Below are 26737 nucleotides of genomic sequence, written 5' to 3'. Positions count from 1 at the left end.
AAAGAGGCAGTCGGTACTGCACATGTGTCGGAGGGGGCGTGTGTCAGTTGCGAAGCTCCTCGGTCAGCAGTGGAGGGTTAAGCGTATTTCGTATGATTTGGTTAAACAGTAAATTGACTTACATGTTGGAGTGTCGTTTTATATACACAATTTATTGGAATGACTTTTTAATAGAGGTATGCTTACCTTTTTAATGCAAACTTTTACATCTGACTGTAAATCACACGTAATGCTGTACTCTATACATACAATTTTAGTACATTTCCCTAAAATCAGGAACCATATAAGTATCTCTACTGATGAAATAACATGACATTGTTAGTGATGAGTGTGCCGATATATTGCATGGGAGCTATAAGCTTTAATTTCCTGTTTGCTAAATAAAACTTGAAGCTTCGTTCAAATAAAGAATCAAACTTTAGATTCTCACTCACTCACTTTCTTAACCACTTATCCAATTAGGGTTGTGGGATAAGGCAGTTCAGTGTCTCCAATTAACCCGACTGCATGTTTTTGGACTGTGGGAGGAAACCGGAGCTCCCGGAGGAAACCCACTCAAACTCTGCACAGAAAGGACCCAGACTGCCCCGCCTGGGGATCAAACCCTGGATCTTCTTGCTGTGAGGTGACTGTGCTACCCACTAAGCCACTGTGCCGCCCACTTTAGATTTTAAACATGTTAAAGCTAATCAACTATAGTGGAAAATTAGGGAAGATGTCTGTTTGCCACACATGATCCGCTAAATTTAATAAATGTTTTTGATGGCCACTCAGGTGGCGCAGCGGTAAAGTACGCTAGCGCACCAGAGTTGGGGTTACGAATACATCGTATCGAATCTCAGCTCTGCCTTTTCCGACTGGGCTGGGCGGCAGCATGAACAACGATTGGCGGCTGTTCAGGCTTAGAGGGTAAGAAAGTCGGATCATAGGTCCTCATAACTGGTGCGACCGCGGCCCCTGCTGGCTGACTGATGGCGCCTGCACAGGGCTGAGGAATAATGCTGATGGGGGTGTGGCCCTCCGAAAACAGCGCCCGTCAGTGTATTAACTCGACTCGTGCAGGTGAAAAATGCAGTCTGTACTGACTGTACGTGCCGGAGGAGGCGTGTCAGTTGAGAGGCGTCCTCAGTCAGCGGTGAAGGGTCGAATCAGTATAGAGGACGCAATCAGGGTAATTGGACACGACTAGATTAGGGGAAAAAAAGTGGGGATAATTAAAATAAATAAATGTTTTTGATGTAAGAGTTGTATTGCTTGTATTTTTATGAGTATAGTCTTAGTTATTTCATAAAAGTGCCAATTTAGAATTAATAATGTTTGCATACTGTATGTCAACAGTTATTTTCTAATAATGCTACATTAAGTTTTTTGTCTTATTTCAACAATCTCTTCCTTTAGATCAGTGTCACTGAAGAACTCTTGTAATGTCCAATCTGCTACCTAGTATCTGCAGGGTCACTAATGACCTAAAATTCTGAATCCATCGAATCTGAGTAATGTTTTCTGATCTGATGTTCATTTTGTGCTGTGATCATGTGTGATTGTTATGACAAATTATTCTTGTAAACAGAGAAGAAACTAAAGCTTTTCACTATTACACCTTCAATGTTTGCATACTTCGCTTGTAAAACATTGACTCGAAGCTTCAGTTTTAGAATCTGAATTTAATGGGAAAAAATTGAATTGAAAGATGAATTCTATAACGTTTTTATCACAATAAGCGAACGCTGTTAAACAGAATTGTTATATATTAATAAAATTATAAAAATCATACTTTTTGTCATTTCAGCTTCAATTAGGGTGCTCCCGTTACCTCCCACACTCCAAAGACATGCAAGTGAGATGAATTGGAGATACAAAATTGTCCATGACAGTGTTTGACAGCGAATTGTGAACTGATGAATCTTGTGTAACGAGTAACTACCTGTTCTGTCATGAATGTAAGCAAAGTGTAAAACATGACGGTAAAATCCTAATAAATAAATAAATATTACATTCTATAAAGGACAGTAAATACTCTTTGTCAGCATTGACTAATGTCAGCATAGAATTGGTTATATAGTCATGTCCAAATGTTTCCATCAGACATGGTGGCAGTAGTGTGATTGCGTCGATGATTTGCTGTTATTGTGGGAAAATTTTGTCAATGGATTAAGGTGTTAACTGATGCTAGATCAGGACAATAATTAAAAAAAGAGCAAGATCAAAATGTCCACAACAGAATTAAAATCAAAATCCTATCCAGATGTGACGAAAACTGAAAACAGCACATGCCTGAGACCCTAATCAAGTATAATATACAATATTTTATCCAGTAAATACACATCACCATGTTTTTGCTACTAGATAACTCAGGCTAGGTTCGTACATGCACGTCTTAGTGATTTCCAATTAAGAGTTATTGATGGTCGGCGCCCAGGTGGCGCAGCGGGATATTCCGCTTGCACACCAGCACCGAGTTTCTGAACTCCCCGGTCCGAAACTCGGCGTTGCCACCGGTCTTCTGGGTGCCATCTAGCGGGCATAACTGGCAGTGCCTGCAGCAGATACCAATTGGCTACCGTATCTGCAGGGTGGGGGTCGGACTATATATGGGTGGGTGGGTCTTCATACGCTGTGTAAGGACCCTGATCGGCGGAAGAGATGCCTGTGCAGAATGCATTGGCGAGAAGAGGGCTGTGCACGTGTCTAAAGAGGCGTGTACAGCGACGTGCTCTCCTCGAATACAATCTGGCATCTATCAGCAGTGGAACACAAAAAAAATTGAGTTATTGATGGTCATCCCAACCTATTCTGACAGTTGCAAATAGTGTCTTGATCTTAGGCTGGTTTATTTAATTGTGATTTTTTAATATGTGTATAGTCCAATCTTAACCCCCTAAATCTACCCAAAAGCTGGTCCAGTACAAATGTGTAACTATTAATCCTTTAACTAGTATTACTTAAAAACAAGCAGTGGGGGTGGGGGTGCAGACTATCTTGTGTAAATATACAATCTTGAAGGACCAATAATTAAGAATGACAGTCAAGCTTGAACAATATTCACAAAAATAGGCAAATCTATAGTATTATTAAATGGTTGAATATGCAAGTATTGCTTGCCTTGTATATTTATATCCGAAATGTTGGTATTTAGCAGACCCTTTTATCCAAAGCGACTTACAGTACTCTGACAGTGTATATATTTGTTTGTTTATTAGAATTTTAACGTCATGTTTTACACTATGGTTACATTCATGACAAGAACGGTAGTTACTCATTACACAAGGTTCATCAGTTCACGAGGTTATATCAAACACAGTCATGGACAATTTACTATCTCCAATTCACCTCACTTGCATGTCTTTGGACTGTGGGAGGAAACCGGAGCACCCGGAGGAAACCCACACGGACACGGGGAGAACATGCAAACTCCACACAGAAAGGACCCGGACCGCCCCACCTGGGGGTTCGAACCCTGGACCTTCATGCTGTGAGGCGAGTGCTACCCACTTAGCCACCGTGCCGCCAGTATATATTGTCCAAGCAATTGAAGGTTAAGGGCCCAACAGTGGCATCTTGGCTGTGGTGTGGCTTAAACCAGCGACCTTTTGATAACTAGTTCGAAACCTTAACAACTAGGTTACAACTGCCAAAAGTGTGTACATTTACATGAGAATGTGAATCCCAGAGTCCCAAGGTCAACCAAAGCTCTGGTTCATAGGCATAACCTCATGAGTGTGGTTTTTGTATAAATCTTGATACCCTAAAATAATCAAACAAAATAAGTGAAATCAGTTGTCTTATGTGGGGTCTCTTACAATTAAAAAAATGATAAAATTGCAAAAATATTCTGTGCACTTGAGAACACTACTTGCAGACATCCAAACCCTTTCAGTTAACAGGTTTAAAACTCACACAGGACCTCAATCTCACCAGTTTCACCACACAGGACTCTGTATCGACTGTAGCAGGCAGAGCAGCAGGATACATACATGTACTTAAAATGATTAATAAAATAAAATGAAAAGAAACTACACAAAGATGGCAGCACTGTAAGGCAATCAGTGGTATCAACGATCCAGTTTGGGTTTCTTGGCCTCTGGTTCCTTTTCTGGTAGAGTAACACTGACACCCGGGATCTGAAACAAGAAAACACTTACTGCATTAAGGCGTACAGGCCCTGAAACTGAGCTCATACTTAAAATGCAATTTCATCCATGGCTTTTGGGTTAAGAATGGACTTGACAGTAATATTATGACTTCCAAAATCTCATTGACAAGCAGTGTGTGGAAATGAGACTCCCAGATTTCAGGCACTGGATATGATAGAAATAGTAACATACCACTGGCTCTAACAGGGCCATCCTGATTTTCTGGTGCTGGATGTTGGAGGCGTCCAGACTGATGGTCACTTTTACCTTGTCGAAGACATGGAAGGTGTGCTGACCCTCCACCTCCAAGGCGGGGCCCTAAAAACATAAAAAGTTCACCATTGTTAAAGTATGTCTGTGGAAGATACTGCACAAAGAATTTAAGTAAAAACAATTTAATTAAGAAACAAAGTGATCCGACACCTGTTTGTTTTAAACTTTGTGTTCGATATTTAACATTTAACATTTTCGGCATTTAGCAGAAGCTTTTATCCAAAGCGACTTACAGTATACAGTCTAAGCAATTTAGTGTTAAGGGCCTTGCTCAAGGGCCCAACAGTGGCAACCTGGCAGTGGTGGGGTTTGAACCAGCAACCTTCTGCTTACTAGTCCAGTACCTTAACCGATAGGCTACAAATGCCATATTTACATTTACATTTTCAGCATTTAGCGGACGCCTTTATCCAAAGCGACTTACAATTCAGAGGAAGCAATTGAGGCTTAAGGGCCTTGCTCAAGGGCCCAACAGTGTCAAGCTGGTAGATGTGGGGCTTGAACCAGCAACCTTCTGATTACTAGTCCTGTACCCTTAACTGCTGAGCTACCATTGCCAAGTGGAAGCTCAACCTTGTGAACTGATGAACCTTGTGTAATAAGTAACTACTCCACAAAGTTGAATCAGTTCATCTGGACACAAGTTTGGTGTAGATACGTTTCGTCACTCAATCCGAATGACTTCTTCAGTCTGAGCTGGTGGTGGATACCCCAACCTTATATGTAGTTGATTTGCATAACGACCGATCACCGCCCATTGCATAACAATGGAACTGGTGATCAGGTCCATATGAAATTCACAATGAGCATTAATTACAATGGTCATGTGTGTCTCTCACACATGATTGGGTATAGCTCCAATTACGGCGTTGTATGATGGTGAGAGATGTACTCTCAGGCCCCCTCCCCGGTTCAGAGATGGTCGTTCCCTCTTCACGTAAATGGCCTCTTTGACTCCACGTTCAAACCAGCGTTCCTCCTTGTCAAGGATCTGCACATCTTCATCATTAAATGAGTGGCCGCTGGCTTGCAGGTGGGTGTAAACCGCAGAGTCCTGGCCAGAAGAGGTCGATCTTCTATGTTGTGCCATCCGTTTCGCCAGTGGCTGTTTAGTTTCCCCGATGTACAGTTCCCGGCAATCCTCCCGGCACCTAACAGCATACACTACGTTACTCTGTTTGTGTCGAGGAACCCGGTCCTTAGAGTGAACTCATTTCTGGCGTAGCGTGTTCTGGGGTTTGAAAGCAACTGAAACACGGTGTTTGGAGAATATCCGTCTTAATTGTTCCGATACTCCCGCCACATACAGAATCACCACTGGTTTGCGCTTAGACCGCGGTTGTTCCTCTCCTCCCTTCGAACCACTGGATAAGGTTGGGGTATTCAACACCAGCTCAGACTGAAGAAGTCATTCGGATTGAGTGACGAAACGTATCTCTACAACAAACTTGTTTCCAGATGAACTGATTCAACTTTGTGGATTTGTGTACCTTGATTATTGAGCATGCATCAACAAATAAGTAACTACCTGTACTGTCATGAATGTAACCAGTCATGGACAATTTAGTGTCTCCAATTCACCTCACTTGCAAGTCTTTGGACTGTGGGAGGAAACCGGAGCACCCGGAGGAAACCCACACGAACACTGGGAGAACAAACTCCACACAGAAAGGACCCGGACCGCCCCACCCCAAACTGGCTTCAAGATATACACACAGTGATGTCACTGGCCCATTTTCCTGCACATTTCGCTACATTTGCCTAGTAATATCATGTGCATGGTGTTATGCACAAGTTTGTACAACCTGGTCAAATTCCATGTTTTGAACATGTTCTCTACATGGAAGAAATGATGTTTTTGTCATAAAGCTGGTTCTATTCTAAATGGGTGCACTAAAATAGCAGTGGTGTTTATACTTTTCCTTAATAAATAATGGTCAGTTCAGCAAATACATAGTAATTGTGCACTATATCGTGCAGATGTTTGATTATGCCTTTACAAAACTAACTAAAACGTGCTGAAATTATAGATAGAATACCCTTAGTTTTCATGTTTGTCAATTTATTTATAAGCCTTGTGAACTGATATGAAATCGATTTTTTCCACTCGAGCAGTTTTACGTTAGCTGCCGGCACCGTACGGTACCTCATGGTCCCTGACGGCACTTCTTGTTTACAGTCCGTTTCTGCTCACCACGCTAGCCTGCAAAATGACGACAGCAAAAGTTGGGAGAAAGCGCCAGAGTCCTATATGGGATTTCTTTGAATATGACTGCGAGAAAGATAAAAGCAAGTGTCTTGTAGTGGAAACAGAACAACCACATCTCTGGAGCAGCGTGTTTTCCTCAAAATCAACAAGAAATTGTTGATTAACTGAAGTGCACCCATATCTCTCTCTCTCTGTGTATATATATATAATATATACAGTATATATATAAAGAAAAGTCATCAAAGTATGAAAAAACTCAAACTTATACTAGAACAAACGAGAATAACTAGAATAACTAATAAAAATTAGCAAACCCACTCTAAAAACTAATTAAAACAAACTGAATTAGAGAAAAAAAGTGTCACAACGAAATAAAACTAAACTATAATGAAAAATCCAAAACTATTATAACCTTGGTTCAAAAGTCTTTTAAGTCATTGTGGTTTTTACACTACACAACTGATCAGCCATAGGGGATCACACACTACCCGATCTTTCATTAAGAGGAATCCCAGGACGAGTCTGTCTGGTCTTTTGAATTACATTTTGTCATGAAGGTATAATGATACCATGTGTGAACCAGGTTTTTTCCTTCCAAAAATAGACGTCAGGAAGAAGCGAGCGATCAAAGTTGTTTGTGTGCTGATATGAAGCGAAAAAGCAAAGAGGAAAGTAAAGAATCTGGATGATAAAGTGGATTTGGCTATTCGGCCATCCGGGATCGTCTGTTCTGTTCTGCAGAGTAAGTTGGAGGTAAATAAACACAATGTTGGTATTATGGTTTGGCGTGGATGATAAGATCACAAATACTGTAAAGCTAGTGTGTGTGCTGATATATTCTGATAAAAAAAATATTATGCCCCTGCCCCACACACATATATATATATATATATATATATCCCATTACTCAGTATCTCATTGGCTGTAGTTTGACAGAGCACTCACTGCCAGTCGCAACCAGATCGCAACAGTTTTCACACGGTTCACATAGCAATTGGGAGCTGATTTCCGAGCCCAGAGCAAACGCCGATTTGCCTCAGAGATGGCACATCTAGAAAGCTAAAATCAGGGCAAAAATCGTGCAGTGTAAACTAGGCATAAAATATCAGTAAGAACCTCAGAGTCAAAGCTGAGCCGTGGTCCGGGTTTGTCCTTTCTCTCGAAGAACACCGTGCCCTCCAGACCAAACTTTGGGATGAGGATGATAATGGCGTTCTTTCTCACGAACAGGATAAATCCTTCTTCATTCAGGATGCCTTTGTTCTTGAAGAACAGCTAATTGGAAAAGACACCAAGATCAAAAGTGTCAATTAAGGCTACTAAAAAACAAACCTACAACTGAACTTTAAACTCTTGTAGACGTAAAAGCATGCTGTACCTGTGTATGGAAGGCCACCGATGCTCTTTGGGCATACTGTGCCATCTTGTGTCTGTAGTTTAGGTTGTTGCACAGGGCAGATTGCTTGTGTTTGTCCATCAGGTCAGGGTAGGTGCTGTCTGCGTGGATGGCCACTGCCAACAATCTGTGCACTATGATATCAGAGTACCTGCAAACAAACAGCAACGTATACTACAGACCACTGCATGCAATTCTATTTTATTTATGCATTTTCTCCCAATTTGGTGTAGTCAATCTGTCTTCCGCCGCTGGGGGATCCCTGATGGCAGTCGAGGTGGTTATATTGCTGCTCACGCCTCCTCCGACCCGTATGCAGCCCTTAGCGGAACCCTTTTTAACTTATGCACTCTGCACAGGTGCCTCTCTATCTGCTAATCAGGGTCCTAACACAGCGTTTGAAGACCCCACCCACATAGTCCGGTCATCCCGCCCTAGCAGACACTGCCCCAATTATGCCCGCTGGATGGCGCCCAGCCGACCGGTGGCAACGCCGAGTTTCGAACCGAGGAGTTCAGAATCTCGGCGCTGGTGTGCTAGCAAAATATCCCGCTGTGCCTCCTGTTGTCTGGTCTGTGGTTCTGGATCCGTCTGTGTAGATTAGATTCTTACCTCCTGATGGGTGAGGTGAAGTGGGTGTAGATAGGTGACGCTAGCCCGTAGTGGTGGAAATCACTGTCCATGCCTGAGCAGAAGTAGACCGCCTGCATCATGCAGCGAGTAGCCAAGATTCTCAGCAGTGTGTTAAAATAAGGGAAATTATCCAGGGTGGCGTCGTTTAAGGAGTCCGCCAGAGCTTTCGCTGAATCTGTCCTGATCTCCAGTTCCTGATGGAATAAACAAAGCAGGAACAGACATTTATATAACAACAACATAAAGTACAGATTCTTAAGGAATTAAGAGGCTTACACAATGAATTGCTCTGTATATTATATCATTAATTTGTTAACACTTTATTACCATCATGCCCTGACTTTTTTTTTGCCTTGCCGCACTAGCCCAAAATGGCCAATGAGAGTAGAGACTTGAACCGTCCCCTCCAACACACATGCTTCTTGGCATGTCACTTTTATCTTATAAGGATTTGAGCATCATGTTTTACACACTGTGTGGGTTTCCTCCGGGAGCTCCGGTTTCCAGAGGTGGAAAGTAACGAATTACATTTACTCGCGTTACTGTAATTAAGTAGTTTTTTTTGTGTACTTGTAGATTTCACAACCTGTAATTTTACTTTTACTTAAGTATGTTTTGCATTAAGAATTGTAATTCACTACATTTTAAATAACAAAACAATAAGAAAACAATAAAAAACTCGACATTAAACTGGCCCGTTAGGCTGTTTGATCCGGCCCGCTGAGCATTTACGAAATTGTTCTTTATAGTAGGGCTTGCGAACTGAATCACAGAGTTAGAAACAACTCACTCTGTTTCATTATGATGTTGTGCATAAACAACTCCATGAATCAGTTTATTTGGTGAAGAGATTCAGATGTGTAAACCAATCACAGTTTCAGAATTCAGATTCTGGGCAGAATTTTAACCTTTTTCTTCATTGGTTGTATAAACACAAATCCCCAATTTAAGCTTTTTACCGGGAAAGCCGAGAGAATAAATATAGTTTTTATTAGTTAGGTGGATAAAACAGTTGGGTATGGATTTATACAGTGGGGGAAATAAGTATTTGATCCCCTGCTGATTTTGTAAGTTTACCCCCTTACAAAGACTTGAACAGTCTATAATTTTTATGGAAGGTTTATTTTAACAGAGAGAGACAGAATATCAACAAAAAATCCAGAAAAAAAACATTAAATAAAAGTTATAAATTAATTTGTATTTAATTAAGGGAAATAAGTATTTGATCCCCTACCGACCAGCAAGAATTCTGACCCCCACAGACCGGTTATGTGCCCATGAGGCGCACAAATTAGTCCTGTCCCTGTATAAAAGACTCCTGTCACAGAATCAGTCCAGAATTACACGGGAGGAGCTTGTCAATGATCTCAAGGGAGCTGGGAGCACAGTCACCAAGAAAACCATTAGTAACACACTTCGCCATAATGGATTGAGATCCTGCAGTGCCCGCAAAGTCCCTCTGCTCAAGAAGGCTCATGTACAGGCCCGTCTGAAGTTTGCCAATGAACACCTGAATGATTCCGAGAAAGCTTGGGAGAATGTGATATGGTCAGATGAGACCAAAATTGAGCTCTTTGGCATCAACTCCACTCGCCGTGTTTGGAGGCAGAGAAATGCCCAGTGGTGATGGTGTTCTTGGGGTCTTATCCAGCATTTCTCTGCTCCCAGCTCCCTTGAGATCATTGACAAGCTCCTCCCGTGTAATTCTGGACTGACCTCACCTTTCTCAGAATCATTCTTACCCCACCAGGTGAGATCTTGCATGGAGCTCCAGAGCGAGGGTGATTGACTGTGATCTTGTATTTCTTCCATTTTCGAATGATCGCACCAACAGTGGTCTCTTTCTCACCAAGCTTCTTGCTGATGGTCTTGTAGCCCATTCCAGCCTTGTGCAGGTCTACAATCTTGTCCCTGACGTCCTTTGATAGCTCTTTGGTCTTGCCCATGGTGGTCGAGAGATTTGAACGGAAGAAACTGATTCTGTGACAGGAGTCTTTTATACAGGGACAGGACTAATTTGTGTGCCTCATGGGTCTGTGGGGGTCAGAATTCTTGCTGGTTGGTAGGGGATCAAATACTTATTTCCCTTAATTAAATACAAATTAATTTATAACTTTTATTTAATGTTTTTTTTCTGGATTTTTTGTTGATATTCTGTCTCTCTCTGTTAAAATAAACCTTCCATAAAAATTATAGACTGTTCAAGTCTTTGTAAGGGGGTAAACTTACAAAATCAGCAGGGGATCAAATACTTATTTCCCCCACTGTATATTCTGGAAACATACAAGATGGTTTTATATAAAGTGGATTATATCCCTAATGAGGTAAGCAGATAAGTGGTTATGATTTTCTGCTGCTGTGTGATTGATCTGGGTCGCGGTCCCGCTTTTCACGGTTGGCTTCAATTTTGCAACGATAGCAAAGCATTATGAAATATTGTGAGTTTATGTTCATTAATTTGAGTATTTATTTAAGTAAAACGGACAGCGTAAATGTGACAGATTATGCTGATTTGTTTTTGATTTTGATCATGTTCCTATGACGGGGTAAGACCCGTTATATTTTTTATAAGTGCAACCCTAGTTGTTAATATGCACTGCATGACTGCTGAGCTGTGTGTAGTCTGCTGTATCATTCATCTATGAACTGTTGGAAAATAATGTCCCTCCTTCTGTTAAAAAAGTGACGAAGTAACGTTTACTCTGAGTTTTACTTGTACTTAAGTAAAAAAATCATCAAAGTAATAGTACTTTTACTTGAGTACAATATTTTAGTACTCTTCCCACCTCTGCCGGTTTCCTCCCACAATCCAAAGACATGCAGTGAGGTGAACTGGAGAATAAAATTGTCCTTGACTACCTGTCATATCATGAATGCAACCAAAGTGTAAAAAATGACATTACAATCCTATTAAATAAATAAACTTAATGAATGTTGGTTATTGATCAGTGCACCTTGGACTTGGTAGCCTTAATAAGGATGTCATAGTTGGAGGGAGGAGGTGCTGGGTGTTTTCGGAGCAGAGCACACTCTGAGAACTCCTCATAGATCTTCTGGGCTACAGAGATGTTCGCTAGCAACATGAACTCCTCCACCATGGAGTTAGTTTCCCTAAAAGAACAAACAAAATTAAATAAAAATACAATATTAATATACCTAATATGCTAGCGAATTAAGCTGAGAACTTACTTCAGTTCTTTGGTTTGGAGGTCTATTGGGTCGTGAGTCTCGCTGTCCATGTGAAAACGCACTTCAGGAGAGGAGAGTGTCAAAGCCCTGCAACAACAAAACTCATTTTAATAAAAGCCCCATTATGAAACAACAAACTCACATTTTGAAACTGGCGTCACTGGAAAAGCATCACTACTCTACAAGAACCTTCGGAAAATATTCATTCATTTATATCTTAAAATCAGATATTTACATCCTCTTGTAATAAACATGTATATCATGACAACTGCTGTTCAAAAAAAAGCCTTTCAAAGCACATTTCTTTGGCAGGTTCTTCCGGTGCATCTTTGGTCTTCCTCTCTTCATCCTCCATCTGTTTTCCATTTTTATTTTTTCCCACCATATCGAGGAAGCCTTTGTCGTCTGTTAACACTTATGCTAACTGGTGAGCTGTACCTAATCTGCATAGCGCTCCATAGCATTTTAACGGTGAGTATTATTATATGATCTGCTGCCTATTGAAGCTTACAGCTGTTGTATTAACTATGCTACTATGCTACTATGCTAAGTATATAAAAAAAATCAATACCACATGAGGAATCAAAGCCGGTATACCAAACGTACCATCATACCGCCCAGCAATATGGCACAGCTTCTTAACTCCTCTATGCCTATAAAAACAGAGCTAGGCTGACTGCACCCATAAGACTGAGCCAGATCTATAAAAAGTGGATCATATATTTTTAAGACTTGGAGCCATTTCCAAGCAACTTCAGACCCCAAGATCATCTGTACAAAGAATTGTCAGTAACTACAAGGTACATAGAATAGTGGTCTTTCTCCCCAAGGTCAGGAGGAAAACCCAAACTGTTGCCTAATGCTGAGAGAAAATGTGTCCGGACGGCCAGATGTGTCCGGACGGCCAAGAACCACAAAATTTAGGTCGGTCATAAAAAAAATCAGCTTTAACACAGGTTCCATTGAAATAGGATCAAAGTCTATAATAGAGATGCATGAGTACCGATACTAGTATCAGGTATTTGCCCGATACCGCGCTCATTAACTCATACTCGCAAACGAGGCTCCGATACTAAACATCCGATACCGTGTACCTAGTGCACGTTGCTGCGTTAACGCAGGGATTTTCAACCTGTGGGGCGCAAGTGCCTGACCGGGGGGCGTGACATTACGAGATTTCTTTACTTCTAGGGCATTTTTCACCCACGGGAGACATATTGAATTATTCTCACTGACCACGCTCACACGCACATTTAATGTTATTTAGTTCCGCTTGACAAAAAAAAAACACCTTAAAATAGAGCTAACAGTGAAGATAACCGGTTACAAAAGCAGCGACCGCTGTTATAGGACGTGTGTGTGTTCAATACTCTGTTCACAGTGTCGATACAAGTGATTCAGGAGTCGACTCATTTTCAGCGCAGCGTAAGTTTCTTTTCTCAGTCATCTCTCCGTGTTTACTGTTATAATGAATGATGCGGTTGTAAATAAACACCAAATACTACAGAACATTCTGTGTGACTCGCTTACCTTATAAAGCTCAGGCTTAATTATACTGGTTATTACCACAGAGCGGGAGCCGACTCAGAGTCGTTTACGATTTACCGAGGTGAACCACGAATGTATGTGCTGATAGAATCGGCTCAGATGGGATCGGACTGTATTATCTTTTTAAAGTAAATATTTCAATCAGCAGAATCGCATCGCATGTATGATGTGCACAACGTTAATTACGTGCGTTTATTAATAAACGTTTACGTTAGCTTGTCAGAAGCTTTCTCAATGATGGCTGTGCGGTGTTTTTTTTTTTTTTTTTACAATTAGTGATGGCAACCCAAGCAACTGTTCCACTGCACTATTTTACACTAAAAACGACACTATTCCATAATGCTCCAGATTGCATCATTCTAAATAGGTATCGGTATCAATATCAGCGAGTACAAAAATACATGTACTTGTATGTATGAATGAAACTGCTGATCCAGAGTTGCACCTTTAGTCAAGCTCAGTTGACATTTGTTGCTAATTATATGGACAAAAGAATAAAAGTTGTTTGATCCAACTTGTACTTAAAGTAGTGTTACACCCTTGGTGATGTTTAAATCTAGTAAGAACTGTAAATAAACTTAAATAAACTTTATAAAGCTGTAGCCTAGTGGTTAAGGTACTGGACCAGTGATCAGAGGGTCGCTGGTTCAAGCCCCACCACTGCCAGGTTGCTGCTGTTGGGCACTTGAACAAGACCCTTATCTAAAGTGACCAGATAGTTAAGGGTTTCAGGGCCTTGTTCCAGGGCAAAACAGGCAACTTTAAAAGGTTGCTGGTTTCGGCCCCACCATCACCATCAATAGTCCTGAGCTACGGTTTTGACACATTAAATGTTTGTGTGATGTTACACAGATCACAAACAAAAAATTATTTAATGATCAACTTGAACTCACTTACTCACTTTCTTAACCGCTTATCCAATTAGTGTTAGCCTCACTGACAAGAGGTTTTCTTAACCCTTAATTGCTCAGACTGTATACTGTAACTGTAATGTAAGTCGCTTTGGATAAAAACGTCTGCTAAATGCCAAAAATGTAAATGTAGAACTTATATAATTAAGACATTATATATCTTATACAAAAATAATTGTATTTCTTCGATTTTGTAGGAACATTTTGAACTATTTTTAATTCATTATCTGAAAAACTAGATATTTACACAGTATTGTATGTTTACACCAAGTAAACAGTGGTAAATCTTTCTTGTAATGTCATTTATACACTAATTAGGGAAAGGGTGGTTGTTCTTACCCTTTGTCAATTCGCCGCTGCTTTAGAATCTTTGCCAGCTTGTTCAGACCCCGGAGACTCTTGGTGATGTCATCGTTCATGTTAGCATCATCGATTCTCATCTGAGCTTCAGCGTAGGTCAGAGAAGCCTGATATTGGCACAGTTTTATTACTTACTTAAAACTAGACTTAATTAAAATTCGTTGTGTGTAAACACTTGGGCGGCACGGTGGCTCGGTGGGTAGCACTGTCGCCTCACAGCAAGAAGGTCCTGGGTTCGATCCCCACGTGGGGCGGTCCGGGTCCTTTCTGTGCGGAGTTTGCATGTTCTCCCCGTGTCTGCGTGGGTTTCCTCCGGTGCTCCGGTTTCCGCCCACAGTCCAAAACATGCAGCCAGGTTAACTGGAGATACTGAATTGTACCTAGCCGCTAGGATGCATAAACCAGTGCATTGTAGTGCCGGTCCCAAGCCCGGATAAAATAGGGAGGGTTGTGTCAGGAAAGGCATCCGGCGTAAAAACTGTGCCAAATCAATAATGCGGATCACGATCCGCCGGCGACCCCTAACGGGAGCAGCCGATGAAATAGATTGATTGTATGTAAACACTTCAAGATAACAACAGATATGATAAACATGATATGTTAATAAATACATTAATTGATTAATTAAGCTTTAATGAGAATAATTTGTAGTTAGTATGTAAAAAGATTAGTTTGTACCTTGGAATTTATGATACTCTTGGTGAAGCGAGTATTTATAATTTCGGCATTGTGGTTCATCTCCCAGATACAGGAAAACGCTAGCCTGCAGGGTGAGAAACAGTGTCAGCGCAGTAACATTCATTTTACTAATACAGGCACTAAACTAGAAATAAAATAAAAAAGTACATTTTCTTTAAAAAAAAAAATCATTTCAATATACTGTAGCTACTGCAGTAGTTGAATATACTTTTGTTATTACTTTGGAATTGTATCTATTAATATATTTAATTATTAGGATTTTAACGTCATGTTTTACACACTTTGGTTACATTCATGACAGGACAGGTAGTTACTGGTTTCACAGGGTCATCAGTTCAAGTCTTTAATGTCAAACACAGTTATGGACAATTTTATTTAAAGTGACTTAAATTCCTAACTTCCTAATCCATGTAGTTAAGGGTTTCAGGGCCTTGCTCCGGGGCCGAACAGAGACAAATTTAAAAGGTCACTGGTTCAAGCCCCATTATCACTATCGAGTCCTGAGCTACGGCTGCCTACCGTTTGGTTTTGACACATTAAATGTTTGTGTGATGTTACACAGATCACAAACAAAAAATGAATGAACTATAAACACCACATTAAAAATAAAAATATATGGAATTTGAATGGAAATAAAAAACAAGAAGAAACATCTATTATAGTGGAAGAACATTGTGTTACTTGTATTATATTGTATTTTTTATTATTATTATTTATTCTTTCTATAACATCGCATCTGTTACTCAGGATCTCGTGTCTCATTAATTTAGGTTTTCCACTGTGTCACTGTGTAAATTACATCATATTAAATCAAAATAATAATAACAAAAATAATAATAAGTTTCTATTTGGGGAAGTCTTTAAAAAAGTGACAATTACCTTTCCACATTGGAACCAAATAAAAAAATAAAAATATGGAAATAAATAAATATATGGAATTTAAGTAGAAATAATTTAATTTTAACAAAAAGAAACATTATAGTAAAAATTATAATACAGTATTATTTGTATTATATTGTATATTTTATTATTATTATTTTCTTGCAAGGGCATTTTCCCCCAAAAACCTGGACAAATCATGGTCTGTATCATTGTATCTGTTTTACACTTACTCAGGACATCATGTTACCTTAATTTAGATTTTCTAATGTGTTATAAATTACATCAAATGAAATCTAAATAATAATAAAAATATTAATGTGTTACTTTTGAGGAGTCTTTAAAAAATGGTGACAAATTACCTTTCCACATTGGAGCGCAGAGAACAAAGATTAGAGCTCAGAAGTTCAGGAACCATGTCAATTCTCTAAGAATAGAAAATCCACAATATAACCAAATGTAATAATATAAAGTTTAATAAGCCAGTAAAAGATGGAATAATAAGTTATATTCATTACTGAACGGAATGTGTTTTAATAATAGTAATAATAGTAATAATAATAATAATAACATACATGCTATAGCTGAGTCATTATGTGAAGTTGGTTTACCTTTCCACACAGGTAGACTGTGGTGCCTCTGTTGGCCGCCTCCAGGTCTAAAGCATTTCCTGGCCGAATGAAATGGCTCACATCTGCTATATGAACGCCAACCTAAGACACAAGACGTCACCAGTAAGCACGAGCAATATTTAAAACCAAACTCACCTTTAACGCATATATAGCTTGCAGTTCATCTAATCTAGAAAAGCTTTTCATTTACATTTCTGGCATTTAGCAGACACTTTTATCCAAAGTGACTTACAATTATGACTGAACACAATTATGAGCATTTGAGGGTTAAGGGCCTTGATCAGGGGCCCAACAGTGGCAACTTGGAACTGGCAACCTTCTGATTACTAGTCTAGTACCTTAACCACAGAGCTTTCAGTAAACAGAAACTTGTATATTTGAAAAATCTCTTTCAGTGTCACATACACACCTCCAGGTTTCCATTCTCCAGGTCTCTACAGTGTAAAGCATCATCGATGTCCGTGCAGCCTGGAGGGTCGACACTGCACACACACAGGTGTCTCAGATCGGCCCGGAGTTTCAAATCCTAATGGAAAGGGAAGCAGATTCTGCACTGAAGTATACTGTACTTCTCATAATACATTTATTTTATTTATTAGGATTTTTAACGTCATGTTTTACACTTTGGTTACATTCATGACAGGGCAGGTACAGTGGGGCCAAAAAGTATTTAGTCAGCCACTGATTGTGCAAGTTCTCCTACTTAGAAAGATGAGAGAGGTCTGTAATTTTCATCATAGGTACACTTCAACTATGAGAGACAAAATGAGAAAAAAAAATCCAGGAAATCACATTGTAGGATTTTTAAAGAATTTCTTTGTAAATTATGGTGGAAAATAAGTATTTGGTCAATAACAAAAGTTCAGCTCAATACTTTGTAACATAACCTTTGTTGGCAATGACAGAGGTCAAACGTTTTCTGTAAGTCTTCACCAGGTTTGCACACACTGTAGCTGGTATTTTGGCCCATTCCTCCATGCAGATCTCCTCTAGAGCAGTGATGTTTTGGGGCTGTCGCTGGGCAACACGGACTTTCAACTCCCTCCACAAATTTTCTATGGGGTTGAGGTCTGGAGACTGGCTAGGCCACTCCAGGACCTTGAAATGCTTTTTACGGAGCCACTCCTTCGTTGCCCGAGCGGTGTGTTTGGGATCATTGTCATGCTGGAAGACCCAGCCACGTTCCATCTTCAATGCTCTCACTGATGGAAGGAGGTTTTGGCTTAAAATCTCACCATACATGGCCCCGTTCATTCTTCCCTTAACACGGATCAGTCGTCCTGTCCCCTTTGCAGAAAAACAGCCCCAAAGCATGATGTTTCCACCCCCATGCTTCACAGTAGGTATGGTGTTCTTGGGATGCAACTAAGCATTCTTCTTCCTCCAAACACGACGAGTTGAGTTTTTACCAAAAAGTTCCATTTTGGTTTCATCTGACCACATGATATTCTCCCAATTCTCTTCTGGATCATCCATATGCTCTCTGGCAAACTTCAGACGGGCCTGGACATGTACTGGCTTAAGCAGGGGGACACGCCTGGCACTGCAGGATTTGAGTCCCTCTCGGCATAGTGTGTTACTGATGGTAGCCTTTGTTACTTTGGTCCCAGCTCTATGCAGGTCATTCATCAGGTCCCTCCGTGTAGTTCTGGGATTTTGCTCACCGTTCTCATGATCATTTTGACCCCACGGGATGAGATCTTGCGTGGGGCCCCAAATCGAGGGAGATTATCAATGGTCTTGTATGTCTTCCATTTTCTTACAATTGCTCCCACAGTTGATTTATTCACACCAACCTGCTTGCCTATTGTAGATTCACTCTTCCCAGCCTGGTGCAGGTCTACAATTTTCTTCCTGGTGTCCTTCGACAGCTCTTTGGTTGAGTTTGGAGTCTGACTGTTTGAGGCTGTGGACAGGTGTCTTTTATACAGATAACGAGGTCAAACAGGTGCCATTAATACAGGTAACGAGTGGAGGACAGAAGAGCTTCTTAAAGAAGAAGTTACAGGTCTGTGAGAGCCAGAAATCTTGCTTGTTTGTGGGTGACCAAATACTTATTGTCCATCATAATTTACAAATAAATTCCTTAAAAATCCTACAATGTGATTTCCTGGATTTTTTTTTTCTCATTTTGTCTCTCATAGTTGAAGTGTACCTATGATGAAAATTACAGACCTCTCTCATCTTTCTAAGTAGGAGAACTTGCACAATCAGTGGCTGACTAAATACTTTTTGGCCCCACTGTAGTTACCGGTTACACAAGATTCATCAGTTCAAGTTTAATAAGTCATGGACATATTTGTATCTTCAATTCACCTCACTTGCATGTTTTTGGACTATGGGAGGAAACCGGAGCTCCCAGATGAAAACCCACACAGATACTTGTAGGTGATTTTATCAGAAACACCAAAAAGAAATAGGGTAGGACAGTCTCAGTTCTTAGTTTTTGTGGCGTGGAATTCACTTGGTTTTATGAAACTCTGTTGACACGAACGCATAACTGCTGCAGATTTGCCAGCTGAATGTTCATGCCTCCAATTTAGTATGTACCGTTTATAAGTATGCGATTTCGGATGCAGCTCAGAAGTTGCAAATGAATGTGCCACAGTCTGTGTTTACCTCCTCTGTAATACCCCAGGGCATTTTGGGTAGAAAGCTAAGCACCGCCTGAGAGAAGGGCTGGTGTTGAACGTCATGTTCTAAGAGCAGAACCTCCTGCTCCGTGTCCTTATCCCCTGCTTCTCCCAGGTTTCTCACAAAGTGACCCTGTAACAGATAGAATAAAGTTAAACATCAGACACACTGCTAAGCTTCCAGGTATTAACTGCTTGTTTCAGGTCTGATTTAATTTTGCGTACATTTTAGGCCATTTAGATGTAAACTTTTTATTTGGGCTTTTATTTGGAAAGAAGAAAAGGGCCTTCCCCAAGATGTTGGCATGAAAGTTAGAAGCATGTCATTTATTTTATATATTTAATTTTACACAACTGTAAGCTACAAGTTTGGCTGCAACACTCAAGAAGAACAAGAACTCAAGAAGTAGGGGTGTCCTCATATTTTTGGACACCCCAAAATATTCTGTTTTTACGTTCGGCTGTCAAGTAATCAAAAGTTAAGGGCCTTACTTAGGGGCCCAACAGTGGCAACCTGGGGTGGGGCTTGAACCAGTGACCCTCTGATTACTAGTCCGGTACTTTAACCACTGAGTTACCACTGCCAATTTTAATGTTAACATTTATTCATGTACAGCTGTTGCTAATTAGTCAAGCAACTGAGGGTTAAGGGCCTTCATGGTGGTGGGACTTGAACTAGCAACCTTCTGATTACTAGTCTAGTACCTTAACCACCAAGTTACCACTACCATTGTAATGTTAACATTCATTTATGTACAGCTGTAGCTAATTAGTCAAGCAACTGAGGGTTAAGGGCCTTCATGGTGGTGGGACTTGAACTAGCAACCTTCTGATTACTAGTCTAGTACCTTAACCACCAAGTTACCACTACCATTGTAATGTTAACATTTATTCATGTACAGCTGTTGCTAATTAGTCAAGCAACTGAGGGTTAAGGGCCTTCATGGTGGTGGGGCTTGAACTAGCAACCTTCTGATTACTAGTCCAGTACCTTAACCACTGCCCTCATAACGTTAACATTTACAGTATTTACGTACAGCTGTTGCTAAATGCAGTCAAGTAATCGAGAGTTAAGGGCAGTGATGGGGCTTGAACCAGCAACCTTCTGATTATTAGTTTGGTACCCTAACCACTGAGTTACCACTGCCATTATAATGTTAACATTTATTAACATACGGCTGTAGCTAATTACAGTCAAGCAACTGAGGGCTAAGGGCCCAACAGTGGCAACTTTATGGTGGCAGGGCTTGAACCAGTGACCTTCTGATTACAAGTCCACTCATATAATAATCACGGTAACTTCAAATAATCCTAATAATAATAACCACAGTCAGTCCAAACTCACATTAGGGTATCTGGAATTTTTCGGCCAGCCATCAATCGCCACGATGATCCTCTGTCCCACCAGCGTGGACGCCTGGCGAGTCTCGATACGGATCCGCGGGATTCTCCTGTCAGCTGGAGTAAAAAGGTGCCTGGTGGCCTGCGGTTCGACATCAAGAACCATTGATTTAAACAGAGTATGACAACATAAGCGTATGTTAAGCCACTGAGTAACATTACCTCTTTAATATGTGACTGGTTAAGCATCCCACAGAAGGGCCGCCAGTTCCTCTTGATGATCCCCACCACTCGGCCTGTGGGTTTCAGCACAGCTGTTTCCAGCGCGGGAGTCGACAACTAGTTTAATCGAAAGAATTATCATGTGGATGTGTGTAGCATTTATTTATAATTATTTAAGCAACATTTAATTCCCTTTACTCCCGACTTTAGCGCATCCAATTACATTACACTTCCTCTGTACTGATGCCAATCCCCGCCCTGATTGAGGAGACCGAGACTGACACACGTGCTCTCCGACACGTGTGCAGTAGCCGACTGCATCTTTTCACCTGCACGAGACGAGTTAATATGTGGATCAGCTTTGTGTACGGAGAGCCACACCCTGATCAGCATTATTCCTCGACTCCATTAATCAGCCAGCAGAGGTCGTAATTGCATCAGTTATGAACAACAGCCAATCGTGATGATGTTAACATTTATTCACATACAGCTGTAACCAATTACAGTCAAGCAATTTAAGGTTAAGGGCCTTGCTCAGGGGCCCAACAGTGGCAACCTGTGGTGGGGCTTGAACCAGCAATCTTATTATTATTAGTCCAATACCATAACCATTGAGTTACCACCATTTATTCATGTACAGCTTTTGCTAAATACAGTCAATTAATCAAGGCTTAAGGGCCTTCCTTAGGGGCATAACAGTGGCAACATGTGGTGGGGCTTGAACCAGCAACCTTCTGATTACTAGTTCAGTACCTTAACAACTGAGCTACCACTGCCATTGTGATGTTAACATTTATTCACATACAGCTGTAACCAATTACAGCCAAGCAATTAAGGTTAAGGGCCTTGCTCAGGGGCCCAACAGTGGCAACCTGTGGTGGGGCTTGAACCAGTGACCTTCTGATTACTAGTTCAGAACTTTAAGCACTGAGCTGCCATTATAATGTTAACATTTATTCATGTACAGCTGTTGCTAATTACAGTCAAGCAATTAAAGGTTAAGGGCCTTGCACAGTTTCAACCTGGCAAAGATGGGGCTTGAACCAGCAACCTTCTGATTACTAGTCCAGTACCTTACCCATTGAGTTACCACTGCCATTATGATGGCATTATGACAGCCAGCAGAGGTCGTAATAGCATCAGTTATGAGGTCCCTATCCGGCTCACACCCTTTATGAACAACAGCCAATCGTCAACACCAATAACCCAGTATTCACCTTCTTCTCTTCCTCCTCTTCCTCGGTATCTTCATCGTTAGGCCGGTCATCCTGCAGCACCACAGAAGACGGCGCGACCCAGCGCTCCTTAGGGAAGATCTCCACAGCCACTATATCCTGGTGCACGGCCCGGTTCAGGTTCTGCAAGCCCTGGAGTAGAACCTACATCCAATAGAAACCACATTTAGCATAAGTAATAAGCCCAAAGCCAGTCGACAAGCCAGCTACTAGAACTGCAACTTTAGGTGCTACTGCCTCCGTGCTCTTGTCTCCTTCTCCATGGACAAAGACGGTGGCCTCTAGGTAATTATCGCTGTTGGCGCGAAACGTCCCCTGCAGGAAGGTGCCACTCTTGATGCCAGCCTGAATCTTGGACAGAGGCAGATGCTCAGGGAAGAGGAGCTTACTGCCAGTGATCTCATTCTGCACAAAGAATGCTCAAAGTCAGAATGTTCCAGGTGAGAGAGAATGAACTGGTTGAAAAATGCTGGACGTTAGGTCATACCTGATCATCAGAGGTCAACGCCAGTCTGTCTACGAGCTCAGGATTGCCAACCAGGCTTTTAATATACTCCTCACCTGCACGGGAACCAAACGAGACCGATACAGCCATTAAAATAGGAATTGTAGGCACTGATACCGACGCTTCTAAACACGCCTGACACACACCCCCTCCGACACGTGCTCAATACAGACTGCATTTTTCACCCGCACAAGTCAAGTTCATATATACCGATCAGCACTGTGCATGGAGAGCCACACCCTGATCAGCATTATTCCTCAGCCCTGTGCAAACGCCATCAATCAGCCAACAGGGGTCGTAATTGCACCAGTTATGAGGACCCATGATCCGACCCATGATGAGCAAGCCCCTTAACCCTTATTTGTATAAAATTTTTTATGAATTCTTGAGCAAGAGCTGAGTTAATTACTTATTAAAATGTACATACATCTGTAAGCCAGCACGCCGTTCTGCTCGGCCTTCTCCTTGTTTGCCCGGTCGTTGGTAATCAGCACCACTTTCAGCTCTGTGGCATGTTGTGATTTGCTCAGGTGCTCCATGTACCATTTAGCCGCCACACGAATAGCTCGGTCATTACGGTCGTTGGCACTTTCTCCCTGCTCCCGCTCAACAAACGTCTCCCTGGATTTAACACAAAAATAAAGTGTTTATTTTACATTGAGTGCTTTACCTCGGTTAGGGTCACAATGGGTACCTAGTAACACTGTGCGCAAGAAGTACCCCTCAGCAGGAATACACTGGGTAATTAAGTGCTGCAACACTTAATTAGTGCAGACAAAGGCACAGAGCTTGGGGGTTCTTGGTCATAGAAACTTGTGGTGATCAGGGATGTCGGGTTGCTGTCGTTCTGCCTCTCTTGTCCGATCACTCAGGTTTGATGACGGTGGGGAGGTGGGCACTGATGTCCTGTGAAAGCCTTCATGACCTTGTTACCTGCTCGCTCTCCCTTTTAGTTATGCTGTAATCATTTAACATTTTTAACTACAGTTTCTGTCGTTTTACCCCGAGGTCCTTCTGATGGAAACCGGTTTACCCGCCCGAGGTTAAGGAATGAAGTCGAGACCGCCGTGCCAACAATGCTGCTCCTGCTGGATGTGACGGGCCCTGGCGTGTTTGCACCAAGAATGTCAAGAACTCACTACAGACTTTATTACAGACTGGACTGAATAATAACTATTATTATTTATTTATTTATTATTGCTAGTTATAACTTTTTGTTCATTTTAATTCTGTGTTTGTATGATTTGTGTAAATTTTATTCATTTAAAGTATCCTCCAGACCACCCAAGAAGGATGGGCCCTGCTGAGTCTGGTTCCTCTCAAGGTTCTTCCTTGCCACAGTCGCCCTCGGCTTGCTCAACAGGGGTTTTTGTATCTGTTGGTCCTGGATTTTGTAAAGTTGCTTTGAGACAATGTCTATTGTTAAAAGCGCTATATAAATAAATTTGACTTGACTTGCAATATCTCCACACCACCCACCTCCCCAAACCTATTAATCCAGCTATTCTACGGAAAGGTTAAATATTTTTAAATCATACACAAAGAACGTCATAATAGGTCAATAGGTCATATATCAAGCCACTTCAAACAAACATGTAATAATTATATGATGTGGTGGGTAGGGCCTAGTGGGTAGGGCTTTGGGCTATCAACTGAAAGGTTGAGAGTTCGAATTCCAGCTCTGCCATGCAGCCACTCGAGCAAGGCCCTTAACCCTCTCTGCTCTACTCAAGGGGTGCTGTACAATGACATGCAAAGAATGAATTTAATTGTATTGTACACCTGTATATGTATATATGACAAAAAACATTACCAACACATATGAATGCATGTTAACAATTATTAATGGCATATAACATGGCACTTTCATCCTCAATAACTTACATATTTGTATATTAAAAAGCAGATATGTTGGTACATATTCTTCCCGTGTCTTGTTACCTGTGATGTTCATTGGTGAATGTAAAGAAATGTTTCTCCTTGTCATGAATTGCATCCTTGATCCGCTTGTACACCGGGGCACTCCTGTGTCTGACCTCCTGTAAGACGGTCTGCAAGATGATCATGTTCCTTATCAAGGGGTCTTCCAGAATATCAATCTGTCGGAAATAAAAAGGAAATGCATTTCAGAACTGATCACTCTAAATGTAACTAAAAACATTTAAGCATTTTATGCCAAACAAATAATTATGAATCATGAAACTATAAGGTAGCAGGTATAAGGTAGGGAGGATTACACAGCTGATGCAGGACTACATAAAGATCAGAGATGAGGTAGGGAGGATTACACAGCTGATGCAGGACTACATAAAGATCAGGGATGTGGTAGGGAGGGTTACACAGCTGATGCAGGACTACATAAAGATCAGGGATGAGGTAGGGAAGGTTACATACCTGATGCAGGACTACATTAGTATCAGGGATGAGGTAGTGAGGATTACATACCTGATGCAGGACTACATTAGTATCAGGGATGAGATAGTGAGGATTACATACCTGATGCAGGACTACATTAGTATCAGGGATGAGGTAGGGAGGGTTACATACCTGATGCAGGACTACATTAGTATCAGGGATGAGGTAGTGAGGATTACATACCTGATGCAGGACTACATTAGTATCAGGGATGAGGTAGGGAGAGTTACATACCTGATGCAGGACTACATTAGTATCAGGGATGAGGTAGTGAGGATTACATACCTGATGCAGGACTACATTAGTATCAGGGATGAGATAGTGAGGATTACATACCTGATGCAGGACTACATTAGTATCAGGGATGAGGTAGGGAGGGTTACATACCTGATGCAGGACTACATTAGTATCAGGGATGAGGTAGTGAGGATTACATACCTGATGCAGAACTACATTAGTATCAGGGATGAGGTAGGGAGAGTTACATACCTGATGCAGGACTACACTAGTATCAGGGATGAGGTAGTGAGGATTACATACCTGATGCAGGACTACATTAGTATCAGGGATGAGGTAGTGAGGATTACATACCTGATGCAGGACTACATAAAGATCAGGGATGTGGTAGGGAGGATTACACAGCTGATGCAGGACTACATAAAGATCAGAGATGAGGTAGGGAGGATTACACAGCTGATGCAGGACTACATTAGTATCAGGGATGAGGTAGTGAGGATTACATACCTGATGCAGGACTACACTAGTATCAGGGATGAGGTAGTGAGGATTACATACCTGATGCAGGACTACATTAGTATCAGGGATGAGGTAGTGAGGATTACATACCTGATGCAGGACTACATTAATATCAGGGATGAGGTAGTGAGGGTTACATACCTGATGTAGGACTACATTAGTATCAGGGATGAGGTAGTGAGGATTACATACCTGATGCAGGACTACACTAGTATCAGGGATGAGGTAGTGAGGATTACATACCTGATGCAGGACTACATTAATATCAGGGATGAGGTAGTGAGGGTTACATACCTGATGTAGGACTACATTAGTATCAGGGATGAGGTAGTGAGGATTACATACCTGATGCAGGACTACACTAGTATCAGGGATGAGGTAGTGAGGATTACATACCTGATGCAGGACTACATTAATATCAGGGATGAGGTAGTGAGGGTTACATACCTGATGCAGGACTACATTAGTATCAGGGATGAGGTAGTGAGGATTACATACCTGATGCAGGACTACACTAGTATCAGGGATGAGGTAGTGAGGATTACATACCTGATGTAGGACTACATTAGTATCAGGGATGAGGTAGTGAGGATAGGTGCACAGGTTGCTCTCCATGCAGGGATCCTTTTGCAGGACTGGAGCTTCTTCTTTACACTCGGAACAAACTTCACTTCCACACCAAATATCATCTCTTAAGTAATGTTCCCGTACAATCTTCAACACTCCACCAGAGCGCGTCTTCTTAACAAAGGTTTTAGATTTTAACAT

General features: G+C 41.3%; 1 protein-coding gene across 1 annotated transcript; it reads right to left on the bottom strand.

The window, feature by feature from the left end:
* Positions 1 to 1649: 1649 nt before the first annotated feature.
* On the bottom strand, positions 1650 to 26737 carry dis3 (DIS3 exosome endoribonuclease and 3'-5' exoribonuclease). Its single transcript, XM_063010546.1, has 21 exons — positions 26519 to 26737; positions 24740 to 24897; positions 23226 to 23419; positions 22781 to 22854; positions 22531 to 22698; positions 22276 to 22437; positions 21059 to 21175; positions 20841 to 20978; positions 19482 to 19628; positions 17272 to 17388; positions 16842 to 16943; positions 16593 to 16657; positions 15331 to 15415; positions 14632 to 14759; positions 11834 to 11920; positions 11599 to 11755; positions 8624 to 8838; positions 7994 to 8162; positions 7732 to 7890; positions 4326 to 4451; positions 1650 to 4121 (listed from the first exon to the last, which is right to left on the bottom strand). The coding sequence occupies exons 1-21, from the start codon at positions 26735 to 26737 to the stop codon at positions 4053 to 4055; spliced, it is 2856 nt and encodes a 951-aa protein (XP_062866616.1). The 3' UTR covers positions 1650 to 4052.

The sequence above is a fragment of the Trichomycterus rosablanca genome, chromosome 15, assembly GCF_030014385.1.
Source record: "Trichomycterus rosablanca isolate fTriRos1 chromosome 15, fTriRos1.hap1, whole genome shotgun sequence".
Taxonomy (NCBI): domain Eukaryota; kingdom Metazoa; phylum Chordata; class Actinopteri; order Siluriformes; family Trichomycteridae; genus Trichomycterus; species Trichomycterus rosablanca.
Note: the sequence above shows the minus strand (reverse complement) of the source record. Positions and strands in the feature narration are given on the sequence as shown.